The following is a 14,925-nucleotide window of genomic DNA, read 5'->3' as shown; positions in this document are numbered from 1 at the left end:
CTTCTGTTCAAAAGATAGCATATGAGAGAAAGGTGATTTTGCGATCCGCTTGTGAGCTTCACGTATTGCGTACAACAGCAAAACTTGGCTGAGATGTTCACAACAGCCTATGCTACCCACGGACTATGTTATTCCACCAAGCCCGAGGGCTAGTTCAGGGCCCCTTTAATGTGTAAAGACGACCAATATTTCGGGCAGCCGCCAGCTCTATATTCGATTTCTGGATTCCCTCCATGACAGCAGCGTATGCCAACTCTGCCGCCGTTATTTCCTCTGGCAACCTCGACAAGACGTCAATTATGGCCTCAGAGAGCTATATGCTAATCCCCGAGGCCTTACCTTGGTCGCAGCACTGTGCCTCAGAGATTTAACTGCAAATGCCGATCTTGCTTTTATAATAACTTCATATAATTATATAATTATATTATTATAACAAAGATGAGTGCTCAGAGCGAGCTTATTGCATTGACACACATGAGGACCTACGATGGCTGGTGGATCTAAAAGAAGCCTGTTTGTTTCACTTCCTTTTGTGCCTCTTGTGACAATGCTTTCCTCAAACTGACTTTGTGCATGCACGTTAGAGAAAAGGATAAATACTTCTAGGTGTTGCTGGTGCTTAACAGATACTTCTGGTTGAAATAATCACCGTGCACTTCACAGAACGTCGCTGCCAGCAGAACATGTTGTGATTGACTCTTCGCGATTCCTTTTCCACAGCTACCTGGTGTCGGCGTCTCAAGATGGCAAGCTGATTGTGTGGGATGCATACACAACCAACAAGGTGCATGCAATCCCACTCAGATCAAGCTGGGTGATGACGTGCGCGTATGCTCCTTCCGGGAGCTATGTTGCTTGCGGGGGTCTGGACAACATCTGCTCCATCTACAGTTTGAAGACACGTGAAGGCAATGTGCGTGTCAGCCGAGAGCTGCCCGGCCACACAGGCTACCTGTCATGCTGCCGCTTTGTGGACGACTCACAAATTGTCACCAGTTCTGGGGACATGACCTGGTGAGTGTGTGGCGGCTACGCCCCCCCCCCCCCCCCCCCCGCTTCGCTCTTGTTCTACTGGAAAGCTTCGCGGTAAACCTGTTTTGTTTGATGCACTATATTGGTAGTATTATTAAGCAACATCATTCAAGCTGCAGAAGTGAAAAGTCCTACAGGGAAAACCTAAACTAAATGCACTGCAGCCTTTTTTTTCTCCTATACCTGTAGATCGCAAATCAGCTCTGTGGAAACCCGTAAGGTCGAGGAAGATTCATGAAAGGGAAAAATTGGCATCCACCTAGACAGTAGCATGCTGCTATGAAAGAAACCCGTAGAAGTTTTTCGGAAAGGAAGCTTTGAATTTGCAGAAAAAAAATTGTCGTACAGAGACCAAACTCATGACCAACACCTAACAGGGGTGGTAGGTCAGCCATCGGAGCTATTCGGGAGGCAAGTAGCCTGTGAGGCAAGGCCAAATTTATCAACAACTTGACGTGCAAGGACAATCCTCTTTCATGAAACTTGTGTATGAAATAGAAAAAATGCATCACTGGTAGAGATTGTCCTTCAGCTTCTGTATGTCGCACACATAGTATGTATTTACAGCTGAAACAAGTTCTTTCTGATCACCGCAGCTTGCGTGCCTCCCAGCTTCTCAGGTACTTTGGCGGTTCACAAGTGGTAGCATGTCTTCGTTTTGCCAGAGCTGCAGACTGTTCAAACAATGTGCAAGATGTACTGATGAAGGATGGATGCAATAAATAAACATAGTCACATGAGCACAAGACCTAAAGAATTGTTTAGCATTGATAGCCTGAACAACATATAACCTTTCACCTCAATGAACTGTCGGAAATTTTAAGACTATGAGTTACTGTTTTAGTCAAATCTAGGCCGGCCTCAATTCTGAGCCGACCCCGAAAGTCTGAAGCCAGGAAAAAAAGAAAAACACCTTACCTCGAATGTAGGCTGAACAAAAAAGCAAAAACAAAATGAAAACGGCATTTGTTGAATATGAACATGCCGAGTTTATTCGACATCGCTATCTTCCTTATCGCTGTGATCTCATTGCTGCTGGTGCATGCAACAAGCATTTCCTGTTTCCCCCCTCCAACGATGAACACTTTTCTCATCGCTGCCGAAGTTTATAGGGGTATTACTCAGGCTCGCGCGTGCGCACCTGACCCTTCTCTGGATCGCACAGCGCCGGCGGAGCGGCAGTCGCTCCCTAGAACTTTCGCAGCAGCCCTAGCAGTCAGAGCTGTGACCCCTAACCCGCGGTTCGCAGTGAGTTGCGACCACGGCGGGTTCAGGCCAGTGGGGACAGGGTGAGTCTCGACCTAAGGTGTTTATTCACCTTGGTGTACAATGGTTCCAACAGACAGCAACAGCCACAACACACACAAACACAACACAACACAACACAAAACCTCAGCGGCGGAGCATTCCGCACGTCTGGGGTGAAACAAACCGCACAATGTGGGAACCACAAAAGAGGCTGATAAGAGTTCAGCTCACCCAAAAGTGGATCCGCGCTCGGGCCCTGGGGCGGTGAGTCGCACACCAAGGTCCGGGCGCCACAGGGGGACGGCGTGCGGCGGTCTCAGCGGCTGATTTGAGATGCGGCCGTTCGCTAGCTCTTCCGCCGTGAGACAAAGATGCGTCGGGGGAATAGCGCTTCTCCCGAGCGGCGGAGAGGGGGTCTCCCCGGTTCCAAGAAAGGGAAAGGAGGGAACGGGGTGCCTTGGCTGCAGCGTCGCGGCCAGGCGCGAAGAGCAGCGGGAGTGGCGAAGGTGCCCTCTCCACGCTACCCTCCGCGAGCGAGCACGTGATTATCGCGTGATAACCGCGTGGCCGCTCCGGAGATATCGGGATGCGCGTGCGATCCCCACATCCCCCCCTCCTTAAAATAACCCTTTAGCCGCTAAGAGGCCGCCGTCACCTGAGGCTTTCCTGCGAGAGGGGGCATGCTACTCCGACAGCAACACGGTTTGAATCCATGTTGGTGAGGGAGCAGCTCTTGCTGCAGACCGTCGTTGTCGCCGTGTAGGTGGTCGCGAGCCAGGCCGGAACATGGAATGATGATACGGAGCAGCTTGACAGCAGCGGGATGCAGTGGGAGGCAAGAAGGGCGCTGGGTCCAGGTCACCTTGCGTCTCGGCGGCGTCACCTGCCCAGTCGGACGTGCCGGGTCCGTGGTGGCGAAAGGGTCCCAGGATTTTTCTTGGCTGCCTCGATTACGCTGACGCGATCCCCGAACCAGCCTCGAGATGGCGCAGGACAGCTGTCTTTTGGTGTTCCCGGGGTTCGTTGTCCTCCCTCGCGGGTTTCGGCACGCAAGGTCGGCAAAGGCGCGCCGACCCACCCCTGACGATGGCTTGCACCTCGCTGCGCAGCAGGGGTCCACTCTGTCCTTGCGGGCGAAGTCTACGCTCGGCCTTGAGGCTGGATGCTTGGTTGCGGGGCTTGCAACTCGGTCGCGGAGTTCTGCGCCCGCTTCGGCGAATTCTGCGCCGCTGCGACCATTCCGGACCGGAAGTCGCCCGCTGCACCTCTCACCTCGCTGTTAGCCGCCGGAGGATGTTTTTCTCGCCGCCTGTTGCCTGCACTGCGCTGCTGACTGCTTGCGGCCTGCTCGTCCCCACCGGCAGTGGAGATGGTCTTTCCTTTTTTTGCTTGATGGTTGTTGCACGGCTCCCGACGGGCGGTCTGCTGCTGCGACAATTCTGTTAGCCCCTCTCGCTTCTTCCAAAGAGAAAGCGCGTGCTCGCTCTGGAAGCCTGCATGCTAGACATCGGAGGAGCATTCCGTCCGATATCGTGCACAATAAAATAGCCTCCGCGAACCGGACAGAGTTAGTTCTGCCGAGATCGCAAGTTATAATGCCGCACCGGGCTCGAACGTCGAGCCGTGCCACCCGATGCCGCTGCCTGCGGGCGCGGGAGAGCATTCTCCTCGGGCCACTCGTTCCCTCTGTCATGGTAGGGTTTGAGATCGCAGACATGCACCGGTCGGCTGATCGGTCTTAGCTTCAAGTCCGCCAGCCTGTACACGAGCGAAGAGACAGTCTCTCGCACCCGGTACGGTCCTGCCCATTTTGGCGCCAGAGAAGCTGAGAATTTCTTACTGGCGTCGCTCAGGACGTGATTCCGTCTCAACACCAGGTCGCCCACTCTGTAGTGAACTTCCCGATGAGAGCGGTCGTACTGCGCTTTCTGCTCGGCACGTGCAGTGCTCAGGTTCCGTCGCGCTTTTCGTAAAGCCTCCGTTACCTTCGTGCGCAGCCCAGTCGCATAATCGGCGCGTGCCGACGAAACAACCAGTTCCGTGCTGCATCGTTCCTGTAGAGTAAGTTCTACCGGATTCAACAGCTCCCTCCCAAGGTTGAGGGTGGCGGGGGTATACCCAGTCGATCGATTCACTGTCGACCTGATAGCAAATCCAATTTCAGGAAGACAAGCGTCCCACTCATTGTGCGTCCCCGCAAATGCAACTAGCATGTGCTTGATGTTGCGGTTCACACGCTCAGTGGGATTCGCCTGGGCATGGTACGTGGTTGTTCTCCTGTGCTTAATGCCGAGAGCTGCACAAGACTCCACGAAGAGTTTGGCAGTGAAGTAGGACGCATTGTCCGTTATCAGCTGCTCAGGATAGCCGAATCGTGTAAACACCTCGATCAGCTTTCCCATGATTACGCGTGCCGTCAGCTTCCGTAGGGGGAACAGTTCCACCCACTTGCTGAAATGGTCTGTGACTACGAGAAGGAATCGGTTCCCGCTCGCTGTCCTGGGGTAAGGCCCCATGACGTCACATGCCGCAATTTGCCACGGTGTTCGGCTATTGATCGGCTGCATGAGCCCGGGTGGGCGTCCACCACGCGGCTTCACGCGTTGGCACACGTTGCACGAGCGGGCGTAGCGCATCACCTCCCGCTTCATTCCAGGCCAGGTAGCAAAGCGGCACAACTTTAGATAAGTCTTAGGGCCACTTGCATGCCCGGCCAGGCACGTATCGTGAAAGTAGCGTAAAAGTGCTCCTCTCAGCGTGCGTGGAATCACCGCTTTGAAGGACTCGTGTGTATCCTTCTCCGCGGGAATGTATCTCAGCAGGACGCCGTCAGAGTCTAGCAGGTAGGAATCCAACGCGCTCACAGCATTACCAGCTGTTTCAGAGCGCCGCGCACCCACAGCAATACCAGCTGCGTCCATGTGCGCCGCGGCCGCGCCGCCGGGCTCCCGGAGCCCCTCAAACACTTTCTTACAAAACGGATCCTCCCGCTGAGCCTCTAACAGCTCCTTTCTGCCGAACACGCTCCCCACTGAACTGACGCAGTCCAAGTGGTTCACGCTTTCGTCCTGAGAAGGGGGTCCATCCGCCCTTCCTTCGGGACTAGCGCCGTCGAGCATTGTAGCAGTTACTCTGCTCTTCGGCTGAGTCACTGAGGGGTCACGATGGGTATTAATATTACCCCTCCTGACAACCTCAATCGTCGCAGCGGTTAGTCCGCTCTCAAGCTCAGTTTCGGGCGAGGTGAGTTGAGTAGTAATATCACTCTTCTCACAGTCAACGGGCGCGCGCGAAAGTGCGTCCGCCACAACGTTGTTCTTTCCTCTCCTGTAGCGAACGGTAATATCGTATCGCTGCAGGAGAAGTGCCCATCGCGCGAGCCGGCCGCTCGGCTCTCCTAAGCGCCTAAGCCAAGTTAATGCCATATGATCGGTCTCAATTATGAATGGGACTCCATCAATATAGTAGTCAAACTTTTTGAAAGCGAAAATGATCGCCAGACATTCTTTTTCTGTCACGGAGTAATTTTTCTCTGCGGGAGTCAAAGAGCGGCTGGCAAAAGCTACCGGGCGCAAACTACCTTCGTGCTGTTGGAGCAAAACCGCTCCTAGGCCAAGGTCGCTGGCGTCCGTATGAATGACAAATTCTTTGTTCAAATCAGGTAGCCTTAACTCGGTGGTTTCCACGAGCGCGTTTACGAGGTTGCGCAGTGCCTCCTCTTGCTCGGGACCCCACCTCCACTGCTCACCTTTCCTCAACAGCATTGTCAAGGGGGCTTGCAGTGCAGCGCAGTTTGGGATGAACTGTCGATAGAAATTCGCCAGCCCCAAAAAGCGTCTCAGTCCGCCTATGTCTTCCGGTGACGGGTAGTTCAATAATGCCTGAACCTTGTCATCACACGGTAGAAGGCGTCCGTTATCCAGTTTAAACCCCAGTAGCGTTACTCGGGTTGCTGCAATCTGGGTCTTGGTCGGGTTTAGCGTTATCCCCGCAGACCTCAGACGCTCCAACACGTCCCTGAGATGGCGTAAGTGCCCATCAAAGGTACGCGAGTATACCACAACATCGTCCAGGTAAGCAAGAGCGTGGTGCCACCTTGCGTCACCCAAGACACGGTCCATCAGGCGCTGGTAAGTTGCAGGCGCACCGACAAGTCCGAATGGCATACGGGTAAACTGGAAAAGTCCCCTGTGACAAGTGAAGGCAGTCTTCTCTCGGTCACTGGGATCTACCTCCACCTGAAAGTATCCTCTGCTTGCATCGAGCGTAGTGAAGTACTTCGCTCCGCCAACGTTGGATACGATCGAGGGAATGCTAGGAAGCGGATATGCGTCCTTGCGTGTCACCTCGTTCAGGCGGCGATAGTCAACACAAAGGCGGGGCGTCCCATCCTTTTTAGGAACCAACACCACAGGAAAACCCCATGGGCTGTCCGATCTTTCAACAACGCCTGTATCGAGCAGTTCGTCCAGAGCGCTGTCTAGTGCTTTCCTCTTAGCCAAACTCACCGGCCGAGGATTACACTTCCACGGAGAGGCGTCGCCTGTCTCAATTTTGTGCCTGTATAGCGCAGTGCAACCAGGCCGCTCTGTGAATACGGCATCATATTCAGTCAGAAGCGCTGAGAGGCGAGCCTTTTCTTCCCCCGACAAACTGCTTGAGTCGTCCAGCAGCGGGTGGTATCGTTCGCCCCTCACTGCGGCACAGTCTGCCACCGCAGCGGGGGTTATGGGCTTTGCGGGAGGGGAGCAGTTCCCCTCCGCGCCTCTTTTCTCAGCGCGGTTGGCCGGACGGCATTTCGACCCGGCCGCAACCGTTCTGAGGGACCTTTTCGGGCAATCGTTTGGTCGGTCTGCGCGCGAAGCATCATCGAACGAAGTTGTCTCTGACGCTTTTTGAAATGAAACGAAAGGTTTCAGGGTGCCACATGCTCGCTCCCTATATCCTCCGTTGCAGACGTCAATAACAATGCCCGTCTTGGCGAGGAAATCTCTACCAAGAATTATAGGAACCGACAGGCCGGGAAGGTGAGCTAGGCGCTGTCGCCTCACCCGCTTCTCCCACCGCACCACAAGCCTAGCAGCACAGCTCGCGTGTGCCGTGCCGCTGGCCAGTCGGAAGGTCACATTACTCTCTCTCAGTCGGATAGCGCTCCGACGGAGATGTTCACACACCTCGTCGCCAAATAGTGAAGCGCTTGCTCCTGTGTCTAACAGCGCAAAAAACCTGCGCCGGGCGACTGTAACCTCTATGAGCGGGACTGGCGTGTCGCTGGGCAATCCAAAACGACAAGCCAGCGGGGCAAGGAGTTCGTGTGTCTCACTTCGCACCGCTGTAACCGCCGCCGGCCATGCAGCACTGCTCAGCGGCGGCCCCGCTCGTTTCCCGAAAGCGCGTGCTCTCGGTTCGCAGGCTGTCTGCAATCCCGGGCGAAGTGCCCCGGCTGGTTGCACCGATAACAGAGGAGAGCCGGCCTTTGACGGGCTTGGCGTCCAGTGCCTCGCGCCGTTTGACCGTTATTCCTCTGTATCGACTGCTCCCTTGCAGGCACGCTCTGCTCTCGCATCATCGAGCCGGCATATCGACCACGATTCTGCATACCTCGGCCATCGGCAGCGCATGCTGCACGCATGGCATAAGTGTACGGATCGAGAGCCCGGTCAGATAAGCCCCAACCGTTTCTCAGTTGTCCGTCACTGAAAGCAACCGCACCATCTCCACCGGAACGAGTGCGAAAAGTGTCCCCGTTCCACGCGCATCGCGGCTCAAGTGCCCTCGACGCTGGGGGTGGAGGTCGGTATGAGCGCAAGGCGAGTATGTCCGCCTGTATGCGCTTTGCCTCCGAGGCCAGCTCATCCAAATCCCTGAACTTGCTGCCTCTTAGGTACGCTGCGAAGGTTGGATGAGCTTGTCGCGTGACTCTCTCCACCTTATCGCAGTTCGGAGCAGAAGGGTCAGCGGTACGATAAAGTTCGTCCATCGCCCTGACGTACTCGAGCAAGGATTCATCCGGATGCTGAGTACGTAGCTCCAACTCGCGCCGCAGACGACGCTCGTAATCTGCGGGCAGGAATTCCTCGCGTAATGCCGCTCGGAACTCGGCCAGCGTGCTAGACCGGTAGCCAGTAAGCCGGAACCAGCGGGCAGCGTGATCAGTCAACGACACTGGTACGACGCGTTCCAGCATCTCGTCATCGGACAGCCCCGTTGCGCGCTGGTAAGTCAGCACGCGATCGAGGTATTCGTTGACGCTAACTGAATCATGATACCCGCTGTAGGTGGGTAAGTCCACCCTCACTCTCGGTCTAGCAGCGGCGGCAGATGTCAGCAGAGTGTTCTGCACGGCACCTGTCAACCTCTCAATCAAGCGCATCGCATCCTGCAACAGCGCCTGTTGAGGCTCGCTCTGGCCAGTAATGCCTGGCACAGGAGCAGAACGCGTCGAGCAAGTATGCCGCAGTGGCTCCATGCTCTCCGCAAACACTGGCGAAGGGTTCGGCGTAATGTGCCTCACGCCTTCAAGGGTACGAGGCTCGCTCTGGCCAGTAATGCCTGGCACAGGAGCAGAACGCGTCGAGCAAGTATGCCGCAGTGGCTCCATGCTCTCCGCAAACACTGGCGAAGGGTTCGGCGTAATGTGCCTCACGCCTTCAAGGGTACATCCTGCCGGAGAGAGCGCCTCATGTGTCGCGCTACCCTCTTCGAAGCTTATCAAATTCCCAGGGCTAGTGTTCGCCGCAGGGCATGACTGAGCGGTAGCAGTTACCGCCGCTTCGAATTGTTGCCTGTTGGTAGCAACCTGCGACAGCGTATACAACGGCTGTAAATCAGCCCCGTATGCTGCCATGGTTCGTTCGTGTCGTGGCAATCACTTACACAAACAGACTCAACCTGTCACACCTCTGGCCCCACGTTGGGCGCCAAATATAGGGGTATTACTCAGGCTCGCGCGTGCGCACCTGACCCTTCTCTGGATCGCACAGCGCCGGCGGAGCGGCAGTCGCTCCCTAGCACTTTCGCAGCAGCCCTAGCAGTCAGAGCTGTGACCCCTAACCCGCGGTTCGCAGTGAGTTGCGACCACGGCGGGTTCAGGCCAGTGGGGACAGGGTGAGTCTCGACCTAAGGTGTTTATTCACCTTGGTGTACAATGGTTCCAACAGACAGCAACAGCCACAACACACACAAACACAACACAACACAACACAAAACCTCAGCGGCGGAGCATTCCGCACGTCTGGGGTGAAACAAACCGCACAATGTGGGAACCACAAAAGAGGCTGATAAGAGTTCAGCTCACCCAAAAGTGGATCCGCGCTCGGGCCCTGGGGCGGTGAGTCGCACACCAAGGTCCGGGCGCCACAGGGGGACGGCGTGCGGCGGTCTCAGCGGCTGATTTGAGATGCGGCCGTTCGCTAGCTCTTCCGCCGTGAGACAAAGATGCGTCGGGGGAATAGCGCTTCTCCCGAGCGGCGGAGAGGGGGTCTCCCCGGTTCCAAGAAAGGGAAAGGAGGGAACGGGGTGCCTTGGCTGCAGCGTCGCGGCCAGGCGCGAAGAGCAGCGGGAGTGGCGAAGGTGCCCTCTCCACGCTACCCTCCGCGAGCGAGCACGTGATTATCGCGTGATAACCGCGTGGCCGCTCCGGAGATATCGGGATGCGCGTGCGATCCCCACAAGTTCCACCCAGCTTGGGCGTTCGATGATGCCTCTACGGCTAGCACAACTTTTAGTTTGAAAGTAGTATTGCCTCTTTGGTACCATTATGGTACCAAAGGTGGTACCAGGTTAAAATGGCAATGTCTGTGTACTTCAGGTGAGGCTAGTAGCGGCTGCGATACTGACTTTTCCAGATGGCACTAGCTATGCACCATATTTGTTAATTTCAATTAAGAACTGGAGCATTCTTTAAATTATTGAGTCTAAGCCGGCCATAGAATTTAGTATATGATTATTTGAAAAAGAAAAAAAAAACTATCGACCTGGATTCGAATAACTACAATTCAGTCAAACCCACTTATCACAATATTCAAGTGCCACGGAAATTCCATCGTTATAACCAATAATTGTTATAACCGGGTAGCATGAAAAAATCAGAATAGGGAGATGGCAGCGCTGATGTGAGAAAACTATTATAGCAGGGAGGTCAGTGCCCCTCCCCAGCACCTTCCTCCATCCAGCTGCTGATTCTGTTCGCTCCTGGGAGTTTCCTGCTTCCTGGGAGCTCCAATAGCGTGTAACAAGCCGCGGCTGTCGGGAGTTAAGAATGGCACTGCTATAACAACTGCAAAGAGGGATTACGGGTGGCATGCGACATGCGAGCACCGCCGAGGCACCGCTTTGGTGGCCCCATAGGGGGCCTTTTAAAAATTGTGAGAAGGCTGCCGCAACAGCCTGTCAGCTTGAGAAATCCAGAAGCGCTGAGGCGAAATTGCCACAAGCATCTCTCCACGCATTTCTCAACGGCTTGCATGAGAAAACCCTATGTCCGTCAGACTTGCGTGCTTTACGTGAAGCTTGCCTACATCCTATAAGGCATCCAGGTGCTCCACGTAGTGCACCGGAAAGTTCCTTGTGAAAACGAAGCCCCAAAGGGACTGAATCCTCTGCCGGGCCTCCTGTGAGGACAATGTTGAGGCAGCCTGCCCTGTCATCGCTACTGTCGTCGCTGTCGCTATCTGATGCAAGCACGTTCGCGACAATCGCCTCATCGGTTAGAAGCACTCTGTTTCCAAATCTATAGCCGTGCGTGTTCTTTTCACCGGCAACGTCGTGCTTTGCCAATGATTAGCGGGCAGATCGGCCATCTTCTGTTTCAATGGCGAGTCATACCAACTGTTGGTCAAACAAGGTGGAGAAACCACGTGGCCAGGAGTGATTTCGATGCAACCAACAAAGACGAACCCGAGCGAATAAGCTTTTTGTGGAACTACGCTGAATGAGGAGCCAGCAAGCAACCTGCGAGCAGTGCAGTTGACGTGGTCCATTCGTGTTTCGGACGAGTGGAAGGGCAATGGAAGAGAGGCGCACAGAGATGACTGGAAAACTAGCGCGGGGTGCGGCGGCTGTTGGAGCAGCGACTAGAATTTCTAGTTTGTATTTTGACCGTTGTCATACTGTCGTTACAGGTAGACAAAGGTACAAAAAACAATTAACGTCTGGCACTTCTCTCACTTAATTGCCACCCTCGTTCGCACAGATGTCAAAGCTGGAATTAGTGTCACTTAAAGCTGCTCGACAACATCGACGAATTCTCACAACAAACTGCAAACTTTGTACATGCAGCCTTTACAATTCAGCAGCTTGGCTTGTGCTGTGGTACGGTCTGCATCTACTGGATCAGCTAAGCTTCACTAGTTAGGTTTGGTGCCAGCAACACAGCTAAAATCAACGCCCTTTGTGCTCCAATCAGTGGCTGATCCAGGATGAAGTCATGCAGTCAATCCGAGTGATCAAACTACGTGCTGTGAGTGTCCAAATTATCAATGAAGGACTGTAGTATTGCACAGTGTCAACAAGGGCAAGTATCATGTAAGGATTCCTTTCACTTGATTCTATATCTTCCTTATCAACCATCATTCAAGGCTGTACCATCCCAGGGACAATGTAGGCAGAGCACAGCTTGAGGTGTGAAAAGGAGCAACACAGAAATAGAATATTTTTGCATTATCTCGGCCCATTACGGGCATGGGTCCATTTCGATACACGGTGCCATACCATAGTGTTACGCACCATGTTTATTGTTATTTACTACAGTCCACACCTGTTATAATGTATCTGCGTACGACATACTTTCTGGCATTACAGGTCTATATTATTTATGCAACAAAATTTAGCTTTTAACAAACTTGGCTGTAACATACCATTGGCTACAGTGAACCAGTCTTTGGGTAAATTTTGTCTAGATGGTACAGTCGAATCTCAATAATAGCGAGCAGTGCAGTGATCGATATATAAGATCACGTAAAAAACATATAAAGAGCTTGTACAAATCGATCAATGAACCAATCGTGGCGCAGTAAATACTCGGTGAAACACTGTCAATAACAAAATATTAAGTGGTGTCTGCCATGGGGTCTATGAGTGAGCCAAGTGAACACATGCTGTCATGCGTCTGTGTGGAAGCAAACCACCATTCCTCACGATGCACGGCAGGGGTAGAGTGTCACCGAGGAGGAGTCATTGTGGCAAATGCAATGTGTTGTTGATGTTGTCAAACCAGCCAAGCCACCGCTTGCGTTCGCAGCTACCATCAAATGGCTCCCTTGGTGCAATCGATGTGTGCAGCTATAGTGCGCAGCAGTCCGGGACGCCCACCGCTATCTTCAAGGGTGTTGCGGGAAAGCTCGCTGCCTCTTAAGAGAGCACACATGGTCTGGAGTGATGGAGTTTGATATTTCCATTTTACGTCCGACCCCATTCAAAATATGGAATAAAAAAATGCGTGCGATTTTCCAGGCGATATAGAAAGTGTTCAATATACACAATAATTCGAGACATCAGTGTTCGATATATCGAAGTTGGACTCTATGAATACAACATACTTTCTGTGGTAATGCATGCAACTATTTCCAGCTGTTTGTAGAATTTGTGAACATAACTTTTCCTTAAAGAATGAACACACTAGTGGCAAGCTTCCAGCAAAAGCTTGCCCCTTGCAAAGCTCTGCCAGCCAATGAAAAGCCTTTCGGGTTGGCAAAGCAGGCGTATAAACAGCACCGAAGGGCTGAAAGTGCCATAGGCCTAACCCGCTAAGCGAAGCCATAGCATACGGCACTTCAAGAACAACCGTTGCCAATTGAAAAATGCATCATTTCGAACACATTCTTCACATCAGTTCGCATATAAAAAATATGTAACCTGCTTTTCACGGTGTCCAGACTCCAAAGCACTTGATACAATTGAGCCATCTCGGACTCAATGCAGCAGCACAAGCCGGACGCTTGCTCTGAGTTGAACTTGCCTCATATTGCACCTCTTGTTCGTGCTACAGCTTTGGTGCTAACATTGTCCCGTCCCCTTTCTGTTTCCATATTGTGCTAAGCGTCTATAAATCTTGGCCTAAAATTGGGCGACTTTGGCAGTGATTGTCGCTTGTAGCAAAAGGTAAGATTAAGACATCAGTTTATTCTATCGACCACTGTTTTGTGCGAAAAACAAACTAGCTGATGTTTGTGCCGCCGTCAGCAGTGACACACTGGAGCTAGATGGGTGCCTCTGCACCGTTGTGGTGACTGTTTATCATCCTGTCATGTGGTGCTATAGTATGGCAAAACTGCCATATTTCAGCAACCACTGTACGAAAAACGACGGACAGCAGACAGTGTGTCGTGAGGTTGTGATTATTGCGTATGCCTGTTTATCTATTCTTTATTTTGACTTCAATCTTTTCGTCATTTTGGCAATCGCCTTTGAAATAAAAAGCAGTACATCCAAAGTTCCACCAATTCACAACATACCGTGATGCTATTTTGTATGCAATGAACTTCGGATATAATGGATCTCTTTGACTGGATTATTACAGTTCGTTGTAATGAGCATCGACTGTACATGCAATACCTTTCAGCCTTAACTGCAGCACAGCCATCGTGCAGAGAGAAAGGAACATACTTGGTTATTCTGGTGCCACCTGATTACCTGTTTGGGGATGGCTGGTCCAGATGTGCCAATTCCTTTATTCAGAGCTCTTGAAACCTCCATACAAAAGTGCTGCCCACTCTTGATTCCAGATCTGCTGCATGCCTTTATAGTTTTTCCCAGAGACTGAGGAAAGAATGTGTGCCACATGTGTTATAGAAAATTACTGTTAGTTTGTCTACAGTTAGTTCGCCACATGGCAAGGTCAAGTTCATAGCCGGATGGGGTCCTGTTGTGTGTGCGCCCTCAACTTTCTCGACTAGCTGCAGCGTAGTGCAACTGCTGCTTGAATTATCTGTCCATCTTGTATACTAGACAGGCTGCAGCTGCTTGTGCCTTGCGTTTTCCTCTTGCCAGATGGGAAGCAATTTGTCTTGGCATCAGCTAGTATTCTTTGTTCTCCCAAAAACATAGAATAAAGCCTTCTCTGTCATTTTTTGTGGTAGTTTCTGCTGTGCAGATATTGGAACTGTGTGCACTCTATGGAGTAAAGCAGAGGTGACAGGCTCACTAGCTTGACCACTGTCACCTTTAGTATGTGTCCAGCGCAATCTAGGCGCCGTTTAAGGTACACAATATTATGACCGAAACGAAATTAAAGATGCTAATCAATGCTCTAGTGCATGTTTCAGTGGCTAGGCTAGAGATCTTGCTTTGCATAGAATTGGTCACTGTTGCCAGTTCTATTTGCTGCCCAGATGGAGCTTACTTTAAGGCCAATTGTTAGCTGTTTACCGATTTTTTGATAAATAAGATTTTTACTTTGTCAAAGTGAACATTGGTTCAGCCAAGGTAATTACAACAGGACATGAGCATATTGATCCGTCTTACATGCTGTGTAAACAATTTCGTTCTAAATTTTGTCAGTTGAGACAGCCAGTTATGAGCAAGCCTGATAAAATAGGATTTTGTTACATTGCTAGTTTACGCTGAATTACAAAGTGAAAAACGTTGTCTATTGTATCTAAGCTTGCAGAAGGTATGTTAGGGCACAAACTGTTATTCGTGCTTTCA

At 52.1% G+C, this 14,925-nt stretch overlaps 1 protein-coding gene across 1 annotated transcript in view; it reads left to right on the top strand.

Moving 5' to 3' along the window:
- LOC135919326 (guanine nucleotide-binding protein G(I)/G(S)/G(T) subunit beta-1) overlaps nucleotides 1–14,925 on the top strand; it is a 60,201-nt gene that overhangs the window by 24,111 nt on the left and 21,165 nt on the right. Inside the window, exon 4 of the mRNA XM_065453076.2 lies at nucleotides 721–1,014. Coding sequence (XP_065309148.1) covers nucleotides 721–1,014 — 294 coding nt within the window. The remainder of the gene's footprint in view (nucleotides 1–720; nucleotides 1,015–14,925) is intronic.

The sequence above is a fragment of the Dermacentor albipictus genome, chromosome 2, assembly GCF_038994185.2.
Source record: "Dermacentor albipictus isolate Rhodes 1998 colony chromosome 2, USDA_Dalb.pri_finalv2, whole genome shotgun sequence".
Lineage (NCBI taxonomy): Eukaryota > Metazoa > Arthropoda > Arachnida > Ixodida > Ixodidae > Dermacentor > Dermacentor albipictus.
This window is presented reverse-complemented; position numbering and strand designations above follow the sequence as displayed.